This window comes from Procambarus clarkii, chromosome 7 (genome assembly GCF_040958095.1).
Source record: "Procambarus clarkii isolate CNS0578487 chromosome 7, FALCON_Pclarkii_2.0, whole genome shotgun sequence".
NCBI classification, from domain to species: Eukaryota; Metazoa; Arthropoda; class Malacostraca; order Decapoda; family Cambaridae; genus Procambarus; species Procambarus clarkii.
The window spans coordinates 21404199-21432030 of record NC_091156.1 but is presented as its reverse complement, the minus strand read 5'-3'; the positions used below and the strand labels follow the sequence as shown (position 1 = coordinate 21432030).

The 27832-nt window shown below is 50.4% G+C and overlaps 1 protein-coding gene across 1 annotated transcript in view; it reads left to right on the top strand.

The window, feature by feature from the left end:
• Window positions 1–1722: 1722 nt before the first annotated feature.
• The window catches only part of LOC123761405 (uncharacterized), a 237511-nt gene continuing 211401 nt past the window's right edge, over window positions 1723–27832 (top strand). The window contains exon 1 of the mRNA XM_045747423.2: window positions 1723–3037. Coding sequence (XP_045603379.2) covers window positions 2182–3037 — 856 coding nt within the window. The 5' untranslated portion in view covers window positions 1723–2181. The remainder of the gene's footprint in view (window positions 3038–27832) is intronic.

The window sequence follows — 27832 nt, the reverse complement described above, 5'->3', positions numbered from 1 at the left end:
CATGTACCTGTACACCAGTACCCATGTACCAGTACACCAGTACCCATGTACCAGTACACCAGTACCCATGTACCGGTACACCAGTACCCATGTACCGGTACACCAACACCCATGTACCGGTACACCAGTACCCATGTACCGGTACACCAACACCCATGTACCGGTACACCAGTACCCATGTACTGGTACACCAGTACCCATGTACTGGTACACCAGTACCCATGTACCGGTACACCAGTACCCATGTACCAGTGCACCAACACCCATGTACCAGTACACCAGTGCCCATGTACCAGTACACCAACACCCATGTACCAGTACACCAGTGCCCATGTACCAGTACACCAGCACCCATGTACCAGTACACCAACACCCATGTACCAGTACACCAACACCCATGTACCAGTACACCAACACCCATGTACCAGTACCCATGTACCGGTACACCAACACCCATGTACCAGTACACCAACACCCATGTACCAGTACACCAACACCCATGTACCAGTACACCAGTGCCCATGTACCAGTACACCAGTACCCATGTACCAGTACACCAACACCCATGTACCAGTACACCAACACCCATGTACCAGTACACCAACACCCATGTACCAGTACACCAACACCCATGTACCAGTACACCAGTGCCCATGTACCAGTACACCAGTGCCCATGTACCAGTACACCAGTACCCATGTACCAGTACACCAACACCCATGTACCAGTACACCAACACCCATGTACCAGTACACCAACACCCATGTACCAGTACACCAGTGCCCATGTACCAGTACACCAGTACCCATGTACCAGTACACCAACACCCATGTACCAGTACACCAACACCCATGTACCAGTACACCAACACCCATGTACCAGTACACCAACACCCATGTACCAGTACACCAACACCCATGTACCAGTACACCAGTGCCCATGTACCGGTACACCAACACCCATGTACCGGTACACCAGTACCCATGTACCGGTACACCAGTACCCATGTACCAGTGCACCAACACCCATGTACCAGTACACCAGTGCCCATGTACCAGTACACCAGTGCCCATGTACCAGTACACCAGTACCTCTGACAGCAGCCGGTACAGTACCCCTCATCTATGCTATAAGATCGGCGACAGTACCTAGGACCGTCAGGTGATAATAAGTGAACAAATGATCGCTTGGAGGCAAGATCCGGTTAATAAATGTTGGTGTAGAGTGTGGTAACCGGCCATGGGGTTCCGGACGTACCAGGAGGCATGCCCGCTATGTGGTCGGCCAACACACTCTTCCCATGCCTTATCTGTGTGTTCAAACATCCTGCTTCCCACACAGGTTGCTGGATCAGCCCTCCCACCACCACCTTGTGGGTTGTGGGTGACAACGACAGCGTTATGCCGCTGGGATATGTCCCAGACACTCGTAATTTGATTCATCATTGAGAGGCAGCATCATCTTGTGATGGAAGGAATTTCTTTTAGTCATTGTGAACTATTTGATTTAGAATTTAGATGGTTCGTTCGTGGCCTTTAAGTAGCGGTCACTAGTACCTAAAGCGGATCAAAGCACATGTAAACATTTAAGGAACGCGAGGTGAGGCTGAACGTGAACAATAAATAATGATTTGAGTGAATAATGCTGGTATATGGGAGTGGTGTCGGGCCCCACGAAGGTCGGGGTGGTGGCCTGGGTGCGCGTCCTCGGGCCGGCCAGGCTGGGAGGCCTCAGATGGTGTTGAGCTGTGGAGGGGTGTATACGTCGCGCGCCTCGTCCGCCTCCTGCTTCTCTAAACGCAACAACTCCTCATTTTTGGGAGCCTCCGGATGAGTCTGTGAGCGAGGTGCGCACGCGGCCACGGGATACATGCGTGTGTGTGCTGGAAATAACTTTTTAAAGTGATTGCGGCCAAGTTTTAAGTTGTGAAAGTCTGCCGGAAAGTGATTTTCTGTGCATTAGTGTTTACGGTAACGGCACACACCTGGCTGGGGCCAGTTGTGTAAAGTGTGGCTGGTGTGTGTGTGTTTGTGGGTACCATGGTGGCCGCCCCACCCACGGACCGTGCCCGTACCCACTCCTAATGATGCCCAGCAACTATGAATCCTGATTAGCGCCCCTGAGAGGAAAAAAAAGGAGAAAACCCCCCAAATTTGGCCGGGTAGGCCTAGGCTGCCGAGGATGTACGACGCTGCGACGGCTGCCATTGTGGACGTGTGTGAGCCAGAGGAGCAGCAGCATGGAGCAGACACGAGCACCGTGGAGCAGGTGTGGCAGCAGACCCAGCAGCTGATGGAACAGACCCAACACCTGGTCAAGCTCATGACCCATGTCTGCTCCCAGCAGCAGTCTGGGGTGCTCAGTACCCTCCCCTCCTCCTCTGAGTGCTCCCAGCAGCAGTCTGGGGTGCTCAGTACCCTCCCCTCCTCCTCTGAGTGCTCCCAGCAGCAGTCTGGGGTGCTCAGTACCCTCCCCTCCTCCTCTGAGTGCTCCCAGCAGCAGTCTGGGGTGCTCAGTACCCTCCCCTCCTCCTCTGAGTGCTCCCAGCAGCAGTCTGGGGTGCTCAGTACCCTACCCACCTCCTCTGAGTACTCCCAGCAGCAGTCTGAGGTGCTCAGTACCCTCCCCTCCTCCTCTGAGTGCTCCCAGCAGCAGTCTGGGGTGCTCAGTACCCTCCCCTCCTCCTCTGAGTGCTCCCAGCAGCAGTCTGGGGTGCTCAGTACCCTCCCCTCCTCCTCTGAGTGCTCCCAGCAGCAGTCTGGGGTGCTCAGCACCCTCCCCACCTCCTCTCAGTGCTCCCAGCAGCAGTCTGAGGTGCTCAGCACCCTCCCCACCTCCTCTCAGTGCTCCCAGCAGCAGTCTGAGGTGCTCAGCACCCTCCCCACCTCCTCTCAGTGCTCCCAGCAGCAGTCTGAGGTGCTCAGCACCCCCACCTCCTCTCAGTGCTCCCAGCAGCTCTCAGGAGTGCTCAGGACCCTCCCCACCTACGCACAGCAGCTCTCAGGAGTACTCAGGACCCTCGCCGCCTACTCACCAGGTAATATTTCCCAGACTCATGAGTCTAACTTAAAATTTAATGTAAGTTTATAATGGTGAATTACTTTAATGATGGCAGCTGGAGGCGGCAATGTGGGGGCCTTATTCATCATGGTGCAAGGTTGTGGGAGCCTTATTCATCATGGTGCAAGGTTGTGGGAGCCTTATTCATCATGGTGCAGAGGTTGTGGGAGCCTTATTCATCATGGTGCAAGGTTGTGGGAGCCTTATTCATCATGGTGCAGAGGTTGTGAGGGCCTTATTCATCATGGTGCAAGGTTGTGGGAGCCTTATTCATCATGGTGCAGAGGCTGTGAGGGCCTTATTCATCATGGTGTAAGGTTGTGGGAGCCTTATTCATCATGGTGCAAGGTTGTGGGAGCCTTATTCATCATGGTGTAAGGTTGTGGGAGCCTTATTCATCATGGTGCAAGGTTGTGGGAGCCTTATTCATCATGGTGTAAGGTTGTGGGAGCCTTATTCATCATGGTGCAGAGGTTGTGGGGGCCTTATTCATCATGGTGTAAGGTTGTGGGAGCCTTAGTCATCATGGTGCAGAGGTTGTGAGGGCCTTATTCATCATGGTGCAAGGTTGTGGGAGCCTTATTCATCATGGTGCAGAGGTAATGGGAGCCTTATTCATCATGGTGCAAGGTTGTTAGGGCCTTATTCATCATGGTGCAGAGGTAATGGGAGCCTTATTCATCATGGTGCAAGGTTGTTAAGGCCTTATTCATCATGGTGCAGAGGTAATGGGAGCCTTATTCATCATGGTGCAAGGTTGTGGGAGCCTTATTCATCATGGTGCAAGGTTGTGAGGGCCTTATTCATCATGGTGCAGAGGTAATGGGAGCCTTATTCATCATGGTGCAAGGTTGTGGGAGCCTTATTCATCATGGTGCAAGGATGAGGGCCTTATTCATCATGGTGCAGAGGTAATGGGAGTCTTATTCATCATGGTGCAAGGTTGTTAGGGCCTTATTCATCATGGTGCAGAGGTAATGGGAGCCTTATTCATCATGGTGCAAGGTTGAGGGCCTTATCATGGTGCAGAGGTTGAGGGCCTTATCATGGTGCAGAGGTTGAGGGCCTTATTCATCATGGTGCAAGGTTGAGGGCCTTATTCATCATGGTGCAAGGTTGAGGGCCTTATTCATCATGGTGCAGAGATAGTGGGAGCCTTATTCATCATGGAGGCAGTTGTTCCACCTTATTCATCATGGAGGCAGTTGTTCCACCTTATTCATCATGGTTCAGAGGTTGTGGGAGCTTTAGTCATCAAAGTTAAAGTTGTAAGGGCCTTATTCATCATGGAGGAGGTTGTGGGGACCTTGTTCGTCATGGGAGGTTGTGAGGACCTTATTCATCATGGTACAGAGGTTGTGGGGACCTTATTCATCATGGTACAGAGGTGGGGACCTGATTCATCATGGTACAGAGGTTGTGGGGACCTTATTCATCATGGTACAGAGGTGGGGACCTTATTCATCATGGTACAGAGGTTGTGGGAGCCTTATTCATCATGGTACAGAGGTTGTGGGAGCCTTATTCATCATGGTACAGAGGTTGTGGGGACCTTATTCATCATGGTACAGAGGTTGTGGGGACCTTATTCATCATGGTACAGAGGTTGTGGGGACCTTATTCATCATGGTACAGAGGTTGTGGGGACCTTATTCATCATGGTACAGAGGTTGTGGGGACCTTATTCATCATGGTACAGAGGTTGTGGGGACCTTATTCATCATGGTACAGAGGCTGTGGGGACCTTATTCATCATGGTACAGAGGCTGTGGGGACCTTATTCATCATGGTACAGAGGTTGTGGGGACCTTATTCATCATGGTACAGAGGTTGTGGGGACCTTATTCATCATGGTACAGAGGTTGTGGGGACCTTATTCATCATGGTACAGAGGTTGTGGGGACCTTATTCATCATGGTACAGAGGTTGTGGGGACCTTATTCATCATGGTACAGAGGTTGTGGGGACCTTATTCATCATGGTACAGAGGTTGTGGGGACCTTATTCATCATGGTACAGAGGTTGCGGGAGCCTTATTCATCATAGTACAGGTTGTGGGGACCTTATTCATCATGGTACAGAGGTTGTGGGACCTTGTTCATCATGGATGGCAGGTTGTGGGAGTGACAGGTTATATACCGTGCGTGGGACCAAATCGTATGTGGGAGGAATATTATTGTTTTACACCATTGTGGGAGGAATATGTCCACTCTTCAGTAATGTTTGTGTGGGAGGAATATGTCCACTCTTCAGTGATGTTTGTGTGGGAGGAATATGTCCACTCTTCAGTGATGTTTGTGTGGGAGGAATATGTCCACTCTTCAGTGATGTTTGTGTGGGAGGAATATGTCCACTCTTCAGTGATGTTTGTGTGGGAGGAATATGCCCACTCTTCAGTGATGTTTGTGTGGGAGGAATATGTCCACTCTTCAGTAATGTTTGTGTGGGAGGAATATGTCCACTCTTCAGTAATGTTTGTGTGGGAGGAATATGTCCACTCTTCAGTGATGTTTGTGTGGGAGGAATATGCCCACTCTTCAGTGATGTTTGTGTGGGAGGAATATGCCCACTCTTCAGTGATGTTTGTGTGGGAGGAATATGTCCACTCTTCAGTGATGTTTGTGTGGGAGGAATATGTCCACTCTTCAGTGATGTTTGTGTGGGAGGAATATGCCCACTCTTCAGTGATGTTTGTGTGGGAGGAATATGTCTGCTGTGTAGCTGTGTGTGTGTGTGTGTGTGTGTGTGTGTGTGTGTGTGTGTGTGTGTGTGTGTGTGTGTGTGTGTGTGTGTGTGTGTGTGTGTGTGTGTCAGGAATATGTCTGCTGTGTAGCGGTGTGTGTGTGTGTGTGTGTGTGTGTGTGTGTGTGTGTGTGTGTGTGTGTGTGTGTGTGTGTGTGTGTGTGTCAGGAATATGTCTGCTGTGTAGTGGTGTGTGTGGGGAGGGGGGAGGGTAGTATACCTGGTGAACACTGCCTTGCTCCACACCGGTATTTGGCCTTGGAGGTCGCCGCCGCCGCCGCAGCCGTGAGGTTGAGTGGGAGTTGGTGGCCAGTGTTGTAAACCACTGGTGTTGGTGTTACACCAGTCTGTGTTGGTTGGTGTAACGCACTGTTTGTTGGGAGAGGAATTCGCGCTCCCACATACCTGCCTGGCTTGTGCAACCTCCCTGTATTGGAGCATTGTCGTGATATTTAATGTTATTGAGTATAGCTCGTGTTCCGTAATAACTTTAATTAGGATCACAGTAGTGTAACTTGAGGGATATGTACGTTATTTGAAGGTGGTCGTTGGTTCGTTATAGGAGGGAGTTGTGTGTGTGTGTGGGGGGGGGGGATGTTTGGCTATATTACCAGTAGAACGTTGAAATGTGTGGATGAGGAACACGTGGTATGGGAGGACTATGTAAGGGAAGTGTGGTGGTTGGTGCTGGGCGTGTTGGACCTGGTTGGTGGGCGTGTTGGACCTGGTTGGTGGGCGTGTTGGACCTGGTTGGTGGGCGTGTTGGACCTGGTTGGTGGGCGTGTTGGACCTGGTTGGTGGGCGTGTTGGACCTGGTTGGTGGGCGTGTTGGACCTGGTTGGTGGGCGTGTTGGACCTGGCTGGTGGGCGTGTTGGACCTGGTTGGTGGGCGTGTTGGACCTGGTTGGTGGGCGTGTTGGACCTGGTTGGTGGGCGTGTTGGACCTGGTTGGTGGGGGTGTTGGACCTGGTTGGTGGGCGTGTTGGACCTGGTTGGTGGGGGTGTTGGACCTGGTTGGTGGGCGTGTTGGACCTGGTTGGTGGGCGTGTTGGACCTGTGGGCGTGCTGGACCTGGTTGGTGGGGGTGTTGGACCTGGTTGGTGGGGGTGTTGGACCTGGTTGGTGGGGGTGTTGGACCTGGTTGGTGGGGGTGTTGGACCTGGTTGGTGGGGGTGTTGGACCTGGTTGGTGGGGGTGTTGGACCTGGTTGGTGGGGGTGTTGGACCTGGTTGGTGGGGGTGTTGGACCTGGTTGGTGGGGGTGTTGGACCTGGTTGGTGGGCGTGCTGGACCTGGTTGGTGGGCGTGTTGGACCTGGTTGGTGGGCGTGTTGGACCTGGTTGGTGGGCGTGTTGGACCTGGTTGGTGGGCGTGTTGGACCTGGTTGGTGGGCGTGTTGGACCTGGTTGGTGGGCGTGTTGGACCTGGTTGGTGGGCGTGTTGGACCTGGTTGGTGGGCGTGTTGGACCTGGTTGGTGGGCGGTGTTGGACCTGGTTGGTGGGCGGTGTTGGACCTGGTTGGTGGGCGGTGTTGGACCTGGTTGGTGGGCGGTGTTGGACCTGGTTGGTGGGCGGTGTTGGACCTGGTTGGTGGGCGGTGTTGGACCTGGTTGGTGGGCGGTGTTGGACCTGGTTGGTGGGCGGTGTTGGACCTGGTTGGTGGGCGGTGTTGGACCTGGTTGGTGGGCGGTGTTGGACCTGGTTGGTGGGCGGTGTTGGACCTGGTTGGTGGGCGGTGTTGGACCTGGTTGGTGGGCGGTGTTGGACCTGGTTGGTGGGCGGTGTTGGACCTGGTTGGTGGGCGGTGTTGGACCTGGTTGGTGGGCGGTGTTGGACCTGGTTGGTGGGCGGTGTTGGACCTGGTTGGTGGGCGGTGTTGGACCTGGTTGGTGGGCGGTGTTGGACCTGGTTGGTGGGCGGTGCTGGACCTGGTTGGTGGGCGTGCTGGACCTGGTTGGTGGGCGTGCTGGACCTGGTTGGTGGGCGTGCTGGACCTGGTTGGTGGGCGTGCTGGACCTGGTTGGTGGGCGTGTTGGACCTGGTTGGTGGGCGTGTTGGACCTGGTTGGTGGGCGTGCTGGACCTGGTTGGTGGGCGTGCTGGACCTGGTTGGTGGGCGTGCTGGACCTGGTTGGTGGGCGTGCTGGACCTGGTTGGTGGGCGTGCTGGACCTGGTTGGTGGGCGTGCTGGACCTGGTTGGTGGGCGTGTTGGACCTGGTTGGTGGGCGTGTTGGACCTGGTTGGTGGGCGTGTTGGACCTGGTTGGTGGGCGTGTTGGACCTGGTTGGTGGGGGTGTTGGACCTGGTTGGTGGGCGTGTTGGACCTGGTTGGTGGGCGTGTTGGACCTGGTTGGTGGGCGTGTTGGACCTGGTTGGTGGGCGTGTTGGACCTGTGGGCGTGCTGGACCTGGTTGGTGGGGGTGTTGGACCTGGTTGGTGGGGGTGTTGGACCTGGTTGGTGGGGGTGTTGGACCTGGTTGGTGGGGGTGTTGGACCTGGTTGGTGGGGGTGTTGGACCTGGTTGGTGGGGGTGTTGGACCTGGTTGGTGGGGGTGTTGGACCTGGTTGGTGGGGGTGTTGGACCTGGTTGGTGGGGGTGTTGGACCTGGTTGGTGGGGGTGTTGGACCTGGTTGGTGGGGGTGTTGGACCTGGTTGGTGGGGGTGTTGGACCTGGTTGGTGGGGGTGTTGGACCTGGTTGGTGGGGGTGTTGGACCGGGTTGGTGGGCGTGTTGGACCTGGTTGGTGGGCGTGTTGGACCTGGTTGGTGGGCGTGTTGGACCTGGTTGGTGGGCGTGTTGGACCTGGTTGGTGGGCGTGCTGGACCTGGTTGGTGGGCGTGCTGGACCTGGTTGGTGGGCGTGCTGGACCTGGTTGGTGGGCGTGCTGGACCTGGTTGGTGGGCGTGCTGGACCTGGTTGGTGGGCGTGCTGGACCTGGTTGGTGGGCGTGCTGGACCTGGTTGGTGGGCGTGCTGGACCTGGTTGGTGGGCGTGCTGGACCTGGTTGGTGGGCGTGTTGGACCTGGTTGGTGGGCGTGTTGGACCTGGTTGGTGGGCGTGTTGGACCTGGTTGGTGGGCGTGTTGGACCTGGTTGGTGGGCGTGTTGGACCTGGTTGGTGGGCGGTGTTGGACCTGGTTGGTGGGCGGTGTTGGACCTGGTTGGTGGGCGGTGTTGGACCTGGTTGGTGGGCGGTGTTGGACCTGGTTGGTGGGCGGTGTTGGACCTGGTTGGTGGGCGGTGTTGGACCTGGTTGGTGGGCGGTGTTGGACCTGGTTGGTGGGCGGTGTTGGACCTGGTTGGTGGGCGGTGTTGGACCTGGTTGGTGGGCGGTGTTGGACCTGGTTGGTGGGCGGTGTTGGACCTGGTTGGTGGGCGGTGTTGGACCTGGTTGGTGGGCGGTGTTGGACCTGGTTGGTGGGCGGTGTTGGACCTGGTTGGTGGGCGGTGTTGGACCTGGTTGGTGGGCGGTGTTGGACCTGGTTGGTGGGCGGTGTTGGACCTGGTTGGTGGGCGGTGTTGGACCTGGTTGGTGGGCGGTGTTGGACCTGGTTGGTGGGCGGTGTTGGACCTGGTTGGTGGGCGGTGTTGGACCTGGTTGGTGGGCGGTGTTGGACCTGGTTGGTGGGCGGTGTTGGACCTGGTTGGTGGGCGGTGTTGGACCTGGTTGGTGGGCGGTGTTGGACCTGGTTGGTGGGCGGTGTTGGACCTGGTTGGTGGGCGTGCTGGACCTGGTTGGTGGGCGTGCTGGACCTGGTTGGTGGGCGTGCTGGACCTGGTTGGTGGGCGTGCTGGACCTGGTTGGTGGGCGTGCTGGACCTGGTTGGTGGGCGTGCTGGACCTGGTTGGTGGGCGTGCTGGACCTGGTTGGTGGGCGTGCTGGACCTGGTTGGTGGGCGTGCTGGACCTGGTTGGTGGGCGTGCTGGACCTGGTTGGTGGGCGGTGTTGGACCTGGTTGGTGGGCGGTGTTGGACCTGGTTGGTGGGCGGTGTTGGACCTGGTTGGTGGGCGGTGTTGGACCTGGTTGGTGGGCGGTGTTGGACCTGGTTGGTGGGCGGTGTTGGACCTGGTTGGTGGGCGGTGTTGGACCTGGTTGGTGGGCGGTGTTGGACCTGGTTGGTGGGCGGTGTTGGACCTGGTTGGTGGGCGGTGTTGGACCTGGTTGGTGGGCGGTGTTGGACCTGGTTGGTGGGCGGTGTTGGACCTGGTTGGTGGGCGGTGTTGGACCTGGTTGGTGGGCGGTGTTGGACCTGGTTGGTGGGCGGTGTTGGACCTGGTTGGTGGGCGGTGTTGGACCTGGTTGGTGGGCGGTGTTGGACCTGGTTGGTGGGCGGTGTTGGACCTGGTTGGTGGGCGGTGTTGGACCTGGTTGGTGGGCGTGCTGGACCTGGTTGGTGGGCGTGTTGGACCTGGTTGGTGGGCGTGCTGGACCTGGTTGGTGGGCGTGCTGGACCTGGTTGGTGGGCGTGCTGGACCTGGTTGGTGGGCGTGCTGGACCTGGTTGGTGGGCGTGCTGGACCTGGTTGGTGGGGGTGCTGGACCTGGTTGGTGGGGGTGCTGGACCTGGTTGGTGGGCGTGCTGGACCTGGTTGGTGGGCGTGCTGGACCTGGTTGGTGGGCGTGCTGGACCTGGTTGGTGGGCGTGCTGGACCTGGTTGGTGGGCGTGCTGGACCTGGTTGGTGGGCGTTCCGGACCTGGTTGGTGGGCGTTCCGAACCTGGTTGGTGGGCGTGCTGGACCTGGTTGGTGGGCGTGCTGGACCTGGTTGGTGGGCGTGCTGGACCTGGTTGGTGGGCGTGCTGGACCTGGTTGGTGGGCGTGCTGGACCTGGTTGGTGGGCGTGTTGGACCTGGTTGGTGGGCGTGCTTAACACCTCCAATGGAATACCTGATTCAACGGGCTGTCTCTTCCTCGACCTAGTTACCTTGAACTCTGGACTGCGCTAACCAACAGTCTTATTGATCAGACTGTTAATCAAAAGGCCTAATCAGAGACTTGCCACAGGGACACTGCTCCCGTAATCACCTCAAGGAGGTAGTCACGAGGTAGTCAGAGCCTGGTTAGTGGGGTGATTGGTTGTCGTGGTTGTCGCCCACTCAAAGCTCTCCAAATGTACTCACTAGAAAGGAGACGAGAGAGATACCAAATAATATACACATGGAAAATACTGGAGGGTCAGGTCCCAAATCTACTCAGTAAAATAACAACATACTGGAGTGAACGATATGGAAGAAAATGCAGAATTGAACCAGTGAAGAGAAGAGGTGCCATAGGCACAATCAGAGAACACTGTATAAACATCAGAGGTCCACAGTTGTTCAACATCCTCCCAGCGAGTATAAGAAATATTGCCGAAACAACCGTGGACATCTTCAAGAGGAAACTAGATTTTCTTCTTGCTTTAATTGATAATAAAGCCGCCAAAGATTGAGAAAAGATGTACAGGTTCGTAAGTGCTTTCGTGAATTTGGCCCTCGTTCTCTAGGCCTAAACCCTAGGCCATTTTGCTTCTATATCGCTATGCTTTAAATTCACGATTTGAGTAGCAATATTTGCAGAGTGGAAACGATGACTCGAAAATTGATTTGGAAATCTATTTAAAACTCAAGATCACTTCAAAAAGATCTAGATTGGCTGTTGGATGATTGGCAGATGCAGTTTAGTACTAAGAAATGTAGGGTTCTAAGGCCAGGTAATGATGACAGTTTCCAGATATCAGTTGGATGGTATTGGAATGGCTTTGTCTGATTGCGAATTAGATCTGTGGCTCATGATTAGGAATTTAAGTAAAAATACCAATGCATAAATATTCGGAAGACGACAAATAGGATACCGTACAGAGATGTTTCAAGAAGCGTTAGCAGTGGAACAATGATTGTATTCATTGTATCTTGTAGTACTTCAGCTGTATCTTGCCCTAGTTATGCCGTTCAATTCTGGTCGCGTTTAGCGAAGGTTAACAAAGTTAATTCCAGGAATTAGACACCTTCCATATGAAAAGAAATTGAGAAAACTTCATTTCCATTTTCTAGAAAGGCGAAGAGTTAGTGACATGATATGAAGTGTCCAAGACGATGACAGGGCATAACAAGGGGGATATTAATAAGGTATTAAACGATACCTTAACAGTTACCGGGTTATTCTTATGTTCTGTGAGCCAGTTTAAGTTTCCTCCGGTGTGATTCCATGGTGGGGCACCGAACTTGCAGGTAGGGTCTCGCAAGGATTAGTCTATGCTGCACACTGCAGCATTGCAACAGCCTGGTGGACCAAACTCTCACAAGTCAAGCCTGGCCTCGGGCCGGGCTTGGGGAGTAGAACAACTCCCAGAACCCCATCAACCAAGTATCAACCGTGACACTATTTTGAAGGCTTCTGTAGTTAGGTTCCTGAAGGCTCTCTGGACCTTCGCCAGCTTTGTATAGACCAGCCTACGCTGCGTCTGTTATTCTGCGTCAGCGTTGTGGCTAGGCTATGTTGAATTCCGGAAGCTCAAACCATCTCAATCGACTTGAGAATGGTCCAGGACGGACCGAAACGTCGTCGTCCCTTCACCTTCTAGTGTGTAGTCTGGTCAACATCTCTGAAGTTCGCTTAGAGGCTCTTGCTCCACTTGCATTCTCTCTCAAATCTTCCTGTCTTGTTTTTCTCATCCATTAATGCATCGTCAGCAAACACTGATAGATCAGTGAAATGTTATATTTAATGTCAGGACATACATTGTCACTTGCTAAGCTAAATGAAGTATAGGGTTCGGTTCCTGAACCCATTATGTGCCTTTGTAACCCTTTCCACCACCGCCCACGGGATGGGTATGGGGTGCACACTAAATAACTGACATGAAAGGTTATTAATGTATATTAGAAAATGTCTATAGTCTTAGGGTATTTCAGAGCAACAATACAGACCCATGTGGTGCTGGCGATCGTTCTCCGCTCCCTTCTTGGCATCGCAGGAAGCATAACCTTACTCGAGTATGTCCCTAATGTTCTTCCTAGTGTGTGTGTGTGTGTGTGTGTGTGTGTGTGTGTGTGTGTGTGTGTGTGTGTGTGTGTGTGTGTGTGTGTGTGTGTGTGTGTGTGTGTGTGTGTGTGTTCCGGGGTTTATGGGGTTTATGGGGTTCCGGGAGTTCTACTCCCCAAGCCCAGCCCGAGGCCAGGCTTGACTTGTGAGAATTTGGTCCACTAGGCTGTTGCTTGGAGCGGTCCGCAGGCCCACATACCCACCACAGCCCGGTATATATATAATATATAATGTTGTACATAGTAGCCAGAACGTCGTACTCGGCCTGCTATGCAAGGCCCGATTTGCCTAATAAGCCAAGTTTTCCTGAATTAATATATTTTCTCAAATTTTTTCTTCTGAAATGATAAAGCTACCCATTTCATTTTGTATGAGGTCAATTTTTTTATTGGAGTTGAAATTAACGTAGATATATGACCGAACCTAACCAACCCTACCTAACCTAACCTAACCTATCTTTAAAGGTTAGATTAGGTTAGGTAGCTGAAAAAGTTAGGTTAGGTAGTCGAAAAAACATTAATTCATGAAAACTTGGCTTATTAGGCAAATCGGGCCTTGCATAATAGGGTGAGAAGTGCGTTCTGGCTACTAGGTACGACATAATTTATATATACCTGGTTGGTTGATACCTGGTTGATGGGGTTCTGGGAGTTCTTCTACTCCCCAAGCCCGGCCCGAGGCCAGGCTCGACTTGTGAGAGTTTGGTCCACCAGGCTGTTGCTTGGAGCGGCCCGCAGGCCCACATACCCACCACAGCCTGTGACAGGTGTGGTTGGTGTGTGTGCGCTGTTCCTGTGACAGGTGTGGTTGGTGTGTGTGTGTGCTGTTCCTGTGACAGGTGTGGTTGGTGTGTGTGTGTGCTGTTCCTGTGACAGGTGTGGTTGGTGTGTGTGTGCTGTTCCTGTGACAGGTGTGGTTGGTGTGTGTGTGTGTGCTGTTCCTGTGACAGGTGTGGTTGGTGTGTGTGTACTCACCTATATGTACTCACCTATATGTGCTTGCAGGATCGAGCATTGACTCTTGGATCCCGCCTTTCGAGCATCGGTTGTTTACAGCAATGACTCCTGTCCCATTTCCCTATCATACCTGGTTTTAAAATTATGAATAGTATTTGCTTCCACAACCTGTTCCTGAAGTGCATTCCATTTCCCCACTACTCTCACGCTAAAAGAAAACTTCCTTACATCTCTGTGACTCATCTGAGTTTCAAGCTTCCATCCATGTCCTCTCGTTCTGTTACTATTCCGTGTGAACATTTCGTCTATGTCCACTCTGTCAATTCCTCTGAGTATCTTATACGTTCCTATCATGTCCCCCCTCTCCCTTCTTCTTTCTAGTGTCGTAAGGCACAGTTCCCTCAGGCGCTCTTCATACCCCATCCCTCGTAGCTCTGGGACGAGTCTCGTTGCAAACCTCTGAACCTTTTCCAGTTTCATTATATGCTTCTTCAGATGGGGACTCCATGATGAGGCGGCATACTCTAAGACTGGCCTTACGTAGGCAGTGTAAAGCGCCCTAAATGCCTCCTTACTTAGGTTTCTGAATGATGTTCTAACTTTTGCCAGTGTAGAGTACGCTGCTGTCGTTATCCTATTAATATGTGCCTCAGGAGATAGATTAGGTGTTACGTCCACCCCCAGGTCTCTTTCACGCGTCGTTACAGGTAGGCTGTTCCCCTTCATTGTGTACTGTCCCTTTGGTCTCCTATCTCCTAGTCCCATTTCCATAACTTTACATTTGCTCGTGTTGAATTCTAGTAGCCATTTCTCTGACCATCTCTGCAATCTGTTCAGGTCCTCTTGGAGGATCCTGCAATCCTCATCTGTCACAACTCTTCTCATCAACTTTGCATCATCCGCAAACATCGACATGTAGGACTCTACGCCTGTAAACATGTCGTTAACATATACAAGAAATAGAATTGGTCCCAGCACCGATCCTTGTGGTACTCCACTTGTTACTGTTCGCCAGTCCGACTTCTCGCCCCTTACCGTAACTCTTTGGCTCCTTCCTGTTAGGTAGTTCCTTATCCATTCTAGGACCTTTCCCCCCACCCCCGCCTGCCTCTCGAGCTTGAACAGCAGTCTCATGTGCGGTACTGTATCAAAGGCTTTTTGGCAGTCCAGAAATATGCAGTCTGCCCAACCATCTCTGTCCTGTCTTATCCTCGTTATTTTATCATAGAATTCCAGAAGGTTTGTTAGGCACGATTTCCCTGTCCAGAACCCATGTTGATGTTTGTTCACAAACCTAATGTTCTCCAGGTGTGCAACCAGTCGTAGCCTAATTATTCTTTCCAGTATTTTACAGGGGATGCTTGTCAGTGATACAGGTCTGTAGTTAAGTGCCTCCTCCCTATCTCCTTTCTTGAAGATCGGCACGACATTTGCCTTCTTCCAGCAACTGGGCAATTCTCCTGACATAAGTGACTCATTAAAGATCATTGCCAGAGGCACGCTGAGGGCCTGTGCTGCTTCTTTTAGTATCCACGGTGATACTTTGTCTGGTCCAACTGCTTTAGTTGCATCTAGAGTTGTCAACTGTTTCATTACCTCCTCTGCTGTCACCTCTATATCTGATAGTCTTTCATCTAGGGTAACCCCTTCCAACAATGGGAGCTGCTCAGGCTCGGTAGTGAACACTCCATGGAAACTGGCATTCAGTGCCTCGCAGATTTCCTTGTCACTTTCAGTATATGCCCCCTCTGTCTTCCTTAGTCTTGTCACTTGGTCGTTCACCGACATTTTTCTTCTTATATGACTGTGTAGTAACTTAGGTTGTTTTTTCGCTTTGATTGCAATATCGTTCTCATAGTCCCTTTCCGATGTTCGTCTTATGTTAATGTAATCGTTCCTAGCTCTGTTGTATCTGCTTCTGTTGTCCTCTGTTCTTTGTCTTCTGTACTTCCTCCACTCCCGCCTGCTGGCCATTTTTGCTTCCTGACACTGTCTATTAAACCATGGGTTATTATATTCCTTCTTATTTTTTCCCTTTACCGTTGGTATAAATCTCTCTTCGGCCTCCTGGCATTTCTGTATGACTAGGTCCATCATATCTTGGACTGTTTTTCCTCTAATTTCTTCCTCCCACTGCACTTCACCCAGATAGTCCCTTATCCTCATATAGTCCCCTTTCCTGTAGTCAGCTCTCCTTTCCCAGATCTCTTGTCCCATGGTCATAATTTTGAATTCCATCATGTAGTCAAAGACTAGGACACAATGGTCACTGGCCCCTAGAGGTATTTCATGCTCTAAATTCTCGATATCTTCTACGTTCTGGGTGAAAATCAGGTCTAATAGGCTCGGTGCATCTCCTCCTCTTTCCCTTGTGTCTTCCTTCACATGTTGTGTCAGGAAATTCCTGTCTATAACATCTACTAATTTTGCTCCCCACGTTTCATCCCCTCCATGGGGATTCCTTGATTCCCAATTTATCTCTCCATGATTTAGGTCCCCCATGATCAGCAGCTTCGCTCTCATTCTGTGGGCTAGTGTTGCTGCCTTCTGCAGTTCATCAATACATGCTTTGTTGTTGTCATCATACTCCTGCCTGGGTCTTCTACTGTTTGGTGGGGGATTGTAGATTACCATGATCACAATCTTCCTCCCATCTACTGTCAGAGTTCCATGTATGAAGCTTGTGCACTCATTGGTAACTCGATTTCCCAGGTCTTCAAACTTCCATTTCCGCTTTATTAGGAGTGCTACTCCCCCTCCCTGTCTCTGTGTCCTCTCTTTTCGTATCACCTGGTTCCCTTCAGGAAAGATAGCATCTGAGATCATGTCATTAATTTTAGTTTCCACAATTGCAACTATGTCAGGATCTGCTTCACTCACTCTTTCTTTTATCTCTTCTGCTTTATTAGATACCCCATCAGCATTGGTGTACCAAACCTTGAGATTCTTCATGGAAACTCTTGTACCAGAGTTCTCCCTTTCTCTGGGGGTCTGGGGGGATCTGGGGGATGTCTGGGGGGTGACTGGGGGCAGAGGGGATCTGGGGGATCTGGGGGGTGTCTGGGGGATGACTGGGGGCGGGGAGGGTCCGGGGGATGTCCGGGGGGATCCAGGGGGTGTCTGGGGGGGTCCGGGGGGTGTATGGGGGGTGAAAGAGTTCAGGAGGGGTGCTTGGGGGGCTACTGGGGGCTGGGCTTCTAGGAAGGTAGGTAGGAGGGTCTGGGGTAGGGCCTGGGTAGGTAGGTCTGGAGTAGGAAGGGCATACTGGGTCTGAAGATTAGGGAGGGCATAGAGGGGTTGGGAGATGGCGTAAGGTTGGGAGACAGATAGAGGTTGAGAGGTTGGGAGGGGGATGGATAGAGGGGGTGGGGGGGACCTCCCACCTCCCTCGCAAGGGTGGGGGGTCACATGGAAGGAGAGGGGATGAGGAGGGGTGAGGGCAGGGTAGGCTTTGGGTGTTGATGGGATGAGGTCTGGGTGGGTTCTTGGGGTTGAGGGGATGAGGTCTGGATGGGATTTGGGGGTTGAGGAGATGAGAGCTGGGTGGGTTTTGGGGGTTGAGGGGACGAGGGCTGGACGGGTTTTGGGGGTTGAGGTGATGAGGGGGTCCTTGGAATGTGGGATGAATTTGACTCCAGTGGGGTCAGAGGGGTCAAGGGATGTGCTGGGGAGATAAGCAGGGGCGGCTGATTTGGGAAAGGGGTGCCCTGAGAAGCACGTGTGAGCTGGTTAGCATGGGGTGGATTAGCACTGGGGTGTGTAGCTGCGCTCAAATGGGAAGAGTCGTATTGTTGTTTGCTTGCTCTGTGGGCAATCTGTTCCTCCTTCGTCATGAATTTGTCAATAAATACGTTGTAGTAATTTTCGCTACCTCTGAGTAGGTGTTTGTGATGCAGTATGTAATCCACTGCCTCTTCGTTAGTGAACTGTACCAGGACAGGTCGTTTCCTGTTACAGTTGTATGGTCCAATGCGTCGGTGGACTTGCACCTCATTCCCTGCCATCTGGGCTCTCATGTCTCTCAAGATCCCCTGTAGTTCCAAATCCTCAATCTCCATCCTTTCCTGCCTCGATGGTGCCCTGGCTTCAAGTAATCCATGGATTATGATTGTCCTCTTTCTCAGTTCAGGGTCATGCTGGTGGCCCTCTCCCTGGCTGACCCCCACCCCTCCTACACCCGCTACTCCACCTACTACTACTACTTCCCCTTCCCCTGCCAAGCTTCCCTTATTCCTGCCAAATTCATTAGTAAGCCTAGATATTTCTCCTTGCCATTCTACCCTGCTCTTCCTGATTTCCTCTTGAATATAATCCATAAACTCTTGTTTGAGTCTTTGAACCTCGCCCTGTATCTTATTAAAGACTTCACTTTTAATCCCCTGGATTAGATCACCTATCCAAACATCCCTCTTCTCTACAAATTTCCCAATCATCTTCTCCACAAACCTATCTTCTTCCTCAATCATAATACTGCTGGACCTAGACGCCCTTCCTGACCTAGTCATTGCTATAATGCAACCTTACCCACAGGGGTTCCAAGTATCTTACCGTCCTGCTAACACAATAGGTGAGTGAATCTCCAAGCGTCGTCCCCGTGGTGGTAGGAGGGTTGCTGCCGGGGTGAGGTCACGCGGTCAGAGGTCGGTGAGGTCTGCTCCACACTACACACTGCCACAATACTACAACTATTTTGAATTACGCTATTTAAACTGTTTTTCTTCACTACTTTATGGCTCTGGCCAAAACTCAAGGTTTTTTCATTCACTTGTACACACTTTTTCACTTCGAAGTTGCCTGATTACCCCTCCCACTCCACTAGTGAACCTGGAGCTCCCAACCCACGTCCACCCAACACGATGGTCACAAGACAAGTGTGTGTGTGTGTGTGTGGTGTGTGTGTGTGTGTGTGTGTGTGTGTGTTTGTGGGTGTGTCAACACCAGAGTGAATAAGACAGCAGTGATACTAAAAGTCCCATCTCGTAGGATGGTTAGTCATACAGGGCCATATAAGATCCACCCAAGCAGAAGATATGTTTGAAAGTCTACGGACACTGATTGTCACTTTTAACTATAGACTTTTGGCAACGTGCCAGTCACAGATTCTTCCAGCATCAGTGTACGGTCAATACTTGTGTCCTGTATGGACGACTGTAGGTCAATACTCTTGTCCTGTATGGACGACTGTAGGTCAATACTCGTGTCCTGTATGGACGACTGTAGGTCAATACTCTTGTCCTGTATGGACGACTGTAGGTCAATACTCGTGTCCTGTATGGACGATTGATGGTCAATACCTGCGCCCTGTATGAGTCATTGTAGCGAATACTTAAAGCCTGTATCAACATATGAAGTGTTGATTCCCATAACTCAACTGTATATATATCAACTATATGAACATATGATCAACATATGAAGATAAAATGCCAGAAGCCCCATTAGCAGAACAAGCGCAGCATATGGCATGCTGGCCAACGTCCGTGTATCCTTCACAAACTTGGACAAGGAGGCCTCATCGAGTCTCAATTGAATACCAATCACGAATCTTTGAGATCCTCTCTTACAGTGGACGTTCAGTAGTTCAGTGGTTAGAGTTGCGGCTAAATATTTAGCTGCGTAGCTAGCGGACAGTGCTAAAAATTATCGCGGGAGAGGGAGGGTCTGAATGTAGCCCTGACACGCTGTTCCATTTTGAATTATGCCGACCCCGACCAGCCTATGACCATCCCATACCCAGGACCATTCCTTGTGCCAATTTGGATGAGCCTAGCTCCTGGCGTATGGCCTCCAGCTTTGAACAGATACGCATATATTTCACTCAGATATCATTGAACATACAGTTTTAATCACAGCATTTTGCAATGAATATAAATATATTTGTAAATAGTATAGTAGATGGCGTACCCAGCGGTGCCCGGGTCTCTCTCACTCCTCTCTTCCTCCCTTTTACCCAATGTCCCCCATTTCCACTCCTCCTTTTTCCCATTATCTTTTACCCCCCCCCCCCCCCCAGCTCGCCCCCTCTGAAAGGTCATCCATTGACATCAAATCTACTACAGTCTGTTGGAAATTAAAAATTAAATTATTCATAAACTGCACCCGGCTATTGAACACAACCTTAAAAGGCCAGAATACGAGATTGATCACTGGTATGATGACCTTTGACCTACACAACCTTCTTATAATCGTGACCTCCATGAGACCCGTGACCTCTCGCGCACCAGTGACCTCCAACACAGACAAGCTAAGCGTGGTCAAACCACACACAACTCAACTCTTGCAAACAAGAAAGGAGAAAACCATTTAATGCTAAATGTCCTTGTTAGCCTACTATTGTTTACTACGTGAAGCAGTAAACAACCACAAACTATTCTCAGCAAACAGTGGTCAGCATGGCGTGAGGGATTAGGTACTCATTGAATCTAGATCTATCTTGAGGTTATCTTGAGATGATTTCGGGGCTTTTTTTAGTGTCCCCGCGGCCCAGTCCTCGACCTAGATATCTTCACAATTGTAAAACTAAGTTCAAGAACGTGTAGAGGACTGAGAGATACGAGTTACGAGGAGACTAAATGATTTATACCACGTCCCTGGAAGAAAGAATGAATAGGGAGGATATGATCACGCATAAAATACTCAGCACCATTACACTGCAGACCAGAACACACTTTTTGGTATGACTGGTACACGATCAAGTGATCTCATGTAAGAAATAAGCCCTCGAATGACTCAACAGGAATTGTGTAGACGAACTAAGAGAAGGTGAAGTGGAAGAAACGCAACACATTGCTTTAGATGCAAGTAATTATCAGGAGAAAGTGCTTAACCGACATGATGATATAGCACCTGGAAGGGATATGAGGAAAGAGGAGGCAGGGAATGGTGCCCGTGTCGTCCATCGGGGGATTGAACACCGACCTGGAAAAAGCGAGGCTGTCACTGTACTGACCAGGAGGACGGGCTACTCAATCACCTAGCGCACAGGTTCCCAAAATCTCTGTTGAATCACATCTGCAACAGCCACTGTGGTTACCTTGGGTTACCATTAGTTGGTCAGTCAGCCCGACCTCCCACAAGAAAATAGTCAATGTAAAATGTCCTCTCCTAATTTACCAGAGGACCCAAAACAGAAAACGGGACAGTACGTCACTTTCGCGAGCCGCTACCATTTTCTAGTACGACAATTGTAGGTCTTATGTAACGCATACGACCGAAAAGCGACGTTCTTTGTGGGAAGATAGGTTGGATTGAGGGGTTAAAAGCAGTGGCCCGAGAGCTGAAGCTCATCCCCACAATCACAGAGATGTGAGAGCGCAGATGGGCAGAGTTTCCTTCACCTGATGCCCCTAGGAGTTAGACAGCTTCTACGGGCTGCATACTGGGTCTGGGTGTGTGTCTTAGAGAGAAATATATGTAGTATATATGAGAGGAAAATAGGTACGGAGTCAGTACATTAGACAATCGACAGTTAGAAAAGCGGCGTCCAAGAACTAATAGCTCGAGCCAGAAGGAACAAATAGTAAACAAACATTTAATCACACCTGCTTATTATTCCAGCCATGACAAGACTTTCATCTTACCTGTGTCAGCTGACTACACCTAAATCTTGCCAGTCGACTGACTAAACCTGTATGCTGGTTAGTATTGTATAAATCAACGGCCACGTTTGTGGTAGTGAAAGAAATACTGCCTACCCCCACATCCCACTCCCACCCCACATCCCCACTCCCACCCCACACCCCCACTCCCACCCCACCCCCACATCCACTACACCCACCACCCACACCCCACTTCCACCCCACTCCCTCCCCACCCCCACTCATCACCCGGCATATTGCATCATAATTTTTAAACTTAAGTTTTGTGTAAACTTATATTAAAAAGCGACCTTTGCATAAGCACAATGCAACATGTAAATTTTTGTCCAAGTTTTCAAATTCGGATGTTGCAGCTGCAACATTTCTAACAAGGCCATTAATGAATGATGCAACAACACCATGTAATGGCATCCACAACAAACTCACTAACTGGCTGGTGCGTCAACACAAACACACACGCGTGTGTGTGAGAGAGAGAGAGAGAGAGAGAGAGAGAGAGAGAGAGAGAGAGAGAGAGAGAAGAGAGAGAGAGAGAGAGAGAGAGAATACATGTAGTAGACATAATATAGGAAAAATAGATTGGTTAGAAAGGCGGGGTCCAGGAGCTAATAGCTGGATTCTGAAGACACAAATAGTAAATACACACACACACCTTTCTCAGAAATCTGTTGAAAAGGGCTTTCCGGGTATTATATACAACGAAGGTGAGACCCACACTTGTATATGCATCCCCACCAAGGAATCCCTACCTGAAAAAGGACAAGAAGAAACTGTAAAAAGTCCAGAAATATGCGACAAGACTCATTCCCGAGTTGAAGGGCTTAAGCTATGAGGAAAGATGGAGATAACTGGACCTCACAATTCTAGAGACAAGGAGAGATAGGGGAATATGATAACATATAAGATTCTAAAGAAACTCGATAAGGTAGACAAATCATCATTGTTCAAAGCTTGGAAGAGTAGAACGAAGGGTCACAGCTGGACACTAGAGACGCAAATGAGTCACAGGGACGTCAGAAACAACTTTTACCAGAATCAGAACCGTCAATAAGTGAAACAGGTAAGACGTAGGAGTCATTGAAGCTAATTCGATCCTAAGTTTTAAATATAAATATGATAAAAGCGTAAGAAATGAGTCTTTGCATTACTCTAAGAACGTTCGGAAGGCGGGGCCAGGAGCCTAGCTCGACCCCTGCAAGCACATCTAGGCGAGTACAACATTAATGTGCTGCTGCTGCTGCTGCTGCTATTGTTTGTGTCGAATCATAAAGGTCAGGTGACAAGAGAATCAAAGCGGATTATCTAACTAACGATTTAACATTGTAAAATGCAACTGTTTTGAATAACCAGAAACTATCGAACCCAAGCAGCCTACCTAACCCATTCATACCGTTGCTTTGTAAACGTCAATATTCAATTTTGTTCTACTTCACTACTTCAAAAAACTACTACAAAACTACTTCAATTTTTTTTACGAAAACAAAATTTGATGGATTGATGTACAGTATTTGTGACAGGAAAGTTGACTAGGCACACTGGCGACTTTTCAGGCAGGCTCGTTCTTGTCAGGTGGGGATGGGGGAGAGAGGGGTGGGGAAGGGGAGAGGGGGGAGGTGTGGAGTGATGGGGAGTGAGAGAGGGGTCCGGAGTGGGGGACAGTTAGTGTCAGTCAAGTCGTGCTGTACTCAGGCTCCTCCCCCTTCACTTCCCACTTCTGACCATCACCGCCCCCCCTCCCCCCCACCCCCCTCACAGCTCACTTCTATATTTGTTTGAAGTGTTGTACATTTATTATCTAACTTCCGGTACTGCATTACTACCGTAGGCCTACTGGCCCAGGCGAGGCAGTTATACTACAGTAGGCCTACTGGCCCAGGCGAGGCAGTTATACTACAGTAGGCCTACTGGCCCAGGCGAGGCAGTTATACTACAGTAGAACCTACTGGCCCAGGCGAGGCAGTTATACTACAGTAGGCCTACTGGCCCAGGCGAGGCAGTTATACTACAGTAGGCCTACTGGCCCAGGCGAGGCAGTTATACTACAGTAGGCCTACTGACGCGAGCGAGGGAGTTTATTTACACGAGTGGATACATCCGTGTATCCGTCTAACTTTTTGTTAAAGGTAAGTTTGTATCCGACAGTCGAGTATCCTACTTGACTCTCGGATACAGTCAGGTACAGGAAGCAGGCTACGACTATCACTGCGCGTCTGGGTTATGCCTCAAGCAGTTTGATGGTAATAATTTATGTTATTACCAACAGATGTAACAAAAAATATCCAATTGAGCTTACAGCGCGCGATTCTACACTACTATATTTTCCCCCTGAATCTCTAGAAACCATCAATGCCAGACCTCTTTATCAGTGGCTTAGACATTAGATACCAGATTTGAGATAATGATAAAGTGATATGCTTTAAAAAAATAATAAATATTACATTTGTTCACATTAATCTGTGTGTGCCTCTTTAATCCTGATCTCAAAGTTCCCAGGAACTTTATGCCAGATTTAGTGAGAACGTCTTACTAGTATGGAGCTTAGAGAGATAGAGATAAAGAGAGAGAGAGAGAGAGAGAGAGAGAGTATGGGGGGTATGGGGGGGGGCAGCAGGTGTATACGGCTGACTCTCACTATGACCACAGAGTAACCGGTGGTTGGTGGCACTCTGACTCTTCGTCTTTAAGGGCCACGTGTTGTGGTTTGACTCTGCCGCTCCTGTCAGCCAAATGGGCGACAGAATCGCTGTGTTCATCTCACAAATCACACAACTTCATTCCCCCTCTGAGACAGTTTAAGTGGGTGGTGCATCAAAGTGAATCTCTCATCTCGCTCTTTGCAGAGATAAAATTGTATAGTTAATTAAATACTTGTGCTTAGTAAGATACACTAATGAATCAGACTCTTAATAGCCTCTGGTTGGTTGGCAGAAATAGAAGAGGCAGCTTTCAATTCACGTTTTTCATAACATTTTGAAACTTTATGACAATTTCCTGCCCACCTAACCTATCAGAGGACCCTTAACTTACTGTTAAAAAAAAATCCCAAATTTATTTTCATTTTTTTTTCATTTTCAAATTACGTCCACATTCGGCCATACGGGCAAACGGCCAAATGCGACGTTCTTTTTAAGAGGACAGGTTGCGATATGACGGATTTAATCTCTATAACTTTATAAAGTTATAGAAAGTGATGGGGCGTGGCAACTCTCACTATTATAGCAGAAAACATTGTTCTCCTTGAGAAGGAAGCACGACCCATGGGAGACGGGCCGCCCATGCCATGGTACGGCCTAAAACCTATACCGAAATTAATTTCGGTATAGCCCCGCAAAGGGGAGGGGGTGCAGGCCTCCAGCCCCCAGAGGGGAGGGGGTGCAGGCCTCCAGCCCCAGAGGGGAGGGGGTACAGGCCTCAGCCACCAGAGGGGAGGGGTACAGGCCTCCAGCCACCAGAGGGGGGTGCACGCCACCAGCCCCACAGAGGGGAGGGGGGGCACGCCTCCAGCCCCCAGAGGGGGGTTGCACGCCTCCAGCCCCCAGAGGGGATGGGGTGCACGCCTCCAGCCCCCAGAGGGGAGGGGGTGCACGCCTCCAGCCCCCCAGAGGGGGGGTGCACGCCTCCAGCCCCCAGAGGGGGGGGTGCACGCCTCCAGCCCCACAAATAATTACTGTCGCATTGTCAAGAGTTTATGTGGTGGGTTAGACTGATCTGTCGCGTTGCCATGGTAACCACTTTCACTGCTCCCATATAGACTAGTAAAGCCGACCAATAGGATGGCAGCTTTTTCGTTATGGAACATCGCTGACAGGAAATTGCAACCTTTCACCCTGAGGGCAGGGGGGAGGGGGTAATAGACTAACGAAACACTTGTGTTAAACACTAACAATTGTTTGTGTAAACTAAAATAATTGCACACCACACAAACTCAAAATCTCAATCCATTCCCAAGAACGACAGTACATACAGGAAGCATGTGGTGGAACGTACAAAATATGGACTTCTGTACACAATGGTTCATTTAGTACTATCAGAATTCTGACAGACATAATACTGAGTCAGTCTAAAAAATAAATCATTGTGTATCACTTGTCCTTGGCAATGTTAGGTTCGGGTTTTGGCTTCTTTCCCAGGCCCTCTGAATCACTAGTATAAAACACTGACTCGTTTGAGTACTTATTTAGTACATATAGCGTCTAGTCGCTATATCATTTATGACAGGTTTCAAAATCTACAATTTAAGACCACAGGCTTGCATTTTTCAAGCCTCACATCCGCCCAGAAATGTTGTTTTGGCTAACCTAGGCTTCGGCCTTGTTTAATCCATTTACATCAACCACCATCAACCGAAAACTTATAATTTCATCAACAGCCAGCTGGAACCTGAAATTTTATGCGACAACCAACCGGAAGCTGCCAATCCAGGCCACAATCAAACAGGAAATAATGTTCCATATTACTTGTAATATGGTAATGTTACACATTAGTGTTCTAGCGGGGGTGTAGCATCAACCTTGCCCTTACACGGACCACAGACATCAACCATGTTACCTGACCAATTAATCAACCACTCAGGATCGCTGGACCAGAAAATAGCGGCAGTATACCCTGGAAACACAAATCGAAACTGTCTATTTTCCGCTTGTTACAACTTGTAATAAAGTTGTTACATCTTAACGTGTTTATGACATATTTGAACGTTGTTACAACTTGCTATATTGGTTGTTATAACTGGTTAGGAAGAGTTAAAACTTGTTCGAACGTTGTACCAACGTCGTAGTTTCGGTGTGTCTTTGGCGGGTCAACACGGGTGTACTCCAAGACTCGCAGTATAGCATCGAGAACGTCGCTCTGGCTGTTGTTGTTAAAGATTCGCTACCTGGAATGTAAAATTCCACGTAGCACGGGCTATGGTGAGCCCTAGAGCGCTAACTATACACCAGATTTACCAGAAAATTAAACATATACAATCCCCCAGAGGCGCCCAAGCCCACAAATCCTCCTCCCCGTCCAGAGAGCCATAAGAACAATTTCGCTAATGACAAGGAGGAAAACAATTTTAGGAGGAAAGTTGTTACCGAGAGGATCACGGCGCCAATAAAAGGTCGCCAATTCCTCTAAAACGGCAGCCAGTGCTCCCTGAAAAGGCAGCCAGTGCTCCCTGAAAAGGCAGCCAGTGCTCCCTGAAAAGGCAGCCAGTGCTCCCTGAAAAGGCAGCCAGTGCTCCCTGAAAAGGCAGCCAGTGCTCCCTGAAAAGGCAGCCAGTGCTCCCTGAAAAGGCAGCCAGTGCTCCCTGAAAAGGCAGCCAGTGCTCCCTGAAAAGGCAGCCAGTGCTCCCTGTAAAGGCAGCCAGTGCTCCCTGAAAAGGCAGCCAGTGCTCCCTGAAAAGGCAGCCAGTGCTCCCTGTAAAGGCAGCCAGTGCTCCCTGTAAAGGCAGCCAGTGCTCCCTGAAAAGCCAGCCAGTGCTCCCTGAAAAGGCAGCCAGTGCTCCCTGAAAAGGCAGCCAGTGCTCCCTGAAAAGGCAGCCAGTGCTCCCTGAAAAGGCAGCCAGTGCTCCCTGATAAGGCAGCCAGTGTTCCCTGATAAGGCAGCCAGTGCTCCCTGATAAGGCAGCCAGTGCTCCTGATAAGGCAGCCAGTGCTCCCTGATAAGGCAGCCAGTGCTCCCTGAAAAGCCAACCAGTGCTCCCTGAAAGGTGGCTAAGTGCTGCCTGAAAGGGGGCCAATGCCACTTTAAAAGCCATCAAAGGCTTCTTACCATAAACGTTAAACAATACCAATATGGGAATCGATGCCATTAAGAAAATAACGCCATTAAGGGTAAAACAACGCCAATAAGGGTAAAACAACGCCATGAAAAGAAAATACAATTAAGAGTAAACCATACCATTAAGAAAAGCATGTGAGAGGTAAACAATGGCATTAAAGCCGTCCGCCGGGCAGTCTCACTAGCAAACTCCACCTCGCTAACCACCACTGACAATACAAGGGTTAGCTGCCGTCCCCTGCCGTCTGGGCTACAACTGCCGTCCCCTGCCGTCTGAACTAGACTGCCGTCTCCTTCTGGCTACACCACCAAAGGCCCGTGAATTGTTTCTGGTTCAAATTAGAGCCAGCATTCCTTGGAGGGGCTGGAGCTGCGGTCTGCTCTCTGGTAGTGAAATAAAGTTTAGAGAGTCCATCCTCACGCCCCACGACACCGTCCAGGCCTCACCAGCCCCACCACACCGCCCAGACCTCACCAGCCTTGCACACTTCACCAAAATAGATTTATCATACTTTGTTTCGTGGAATATTAATGTTTACTTAAGACTAAGGAAGCCGACAGCTGGTGGAGGAGAAGGAAGCTGACAGCCGGTGAAGGAGAAATACCCTGACAGCTTAAAGATGTTTACTTAATGCCGCAGGAACTGCCTTGAGACGAGGCGTAATAAAATTAAATCCTGGATAATGGCAGAGT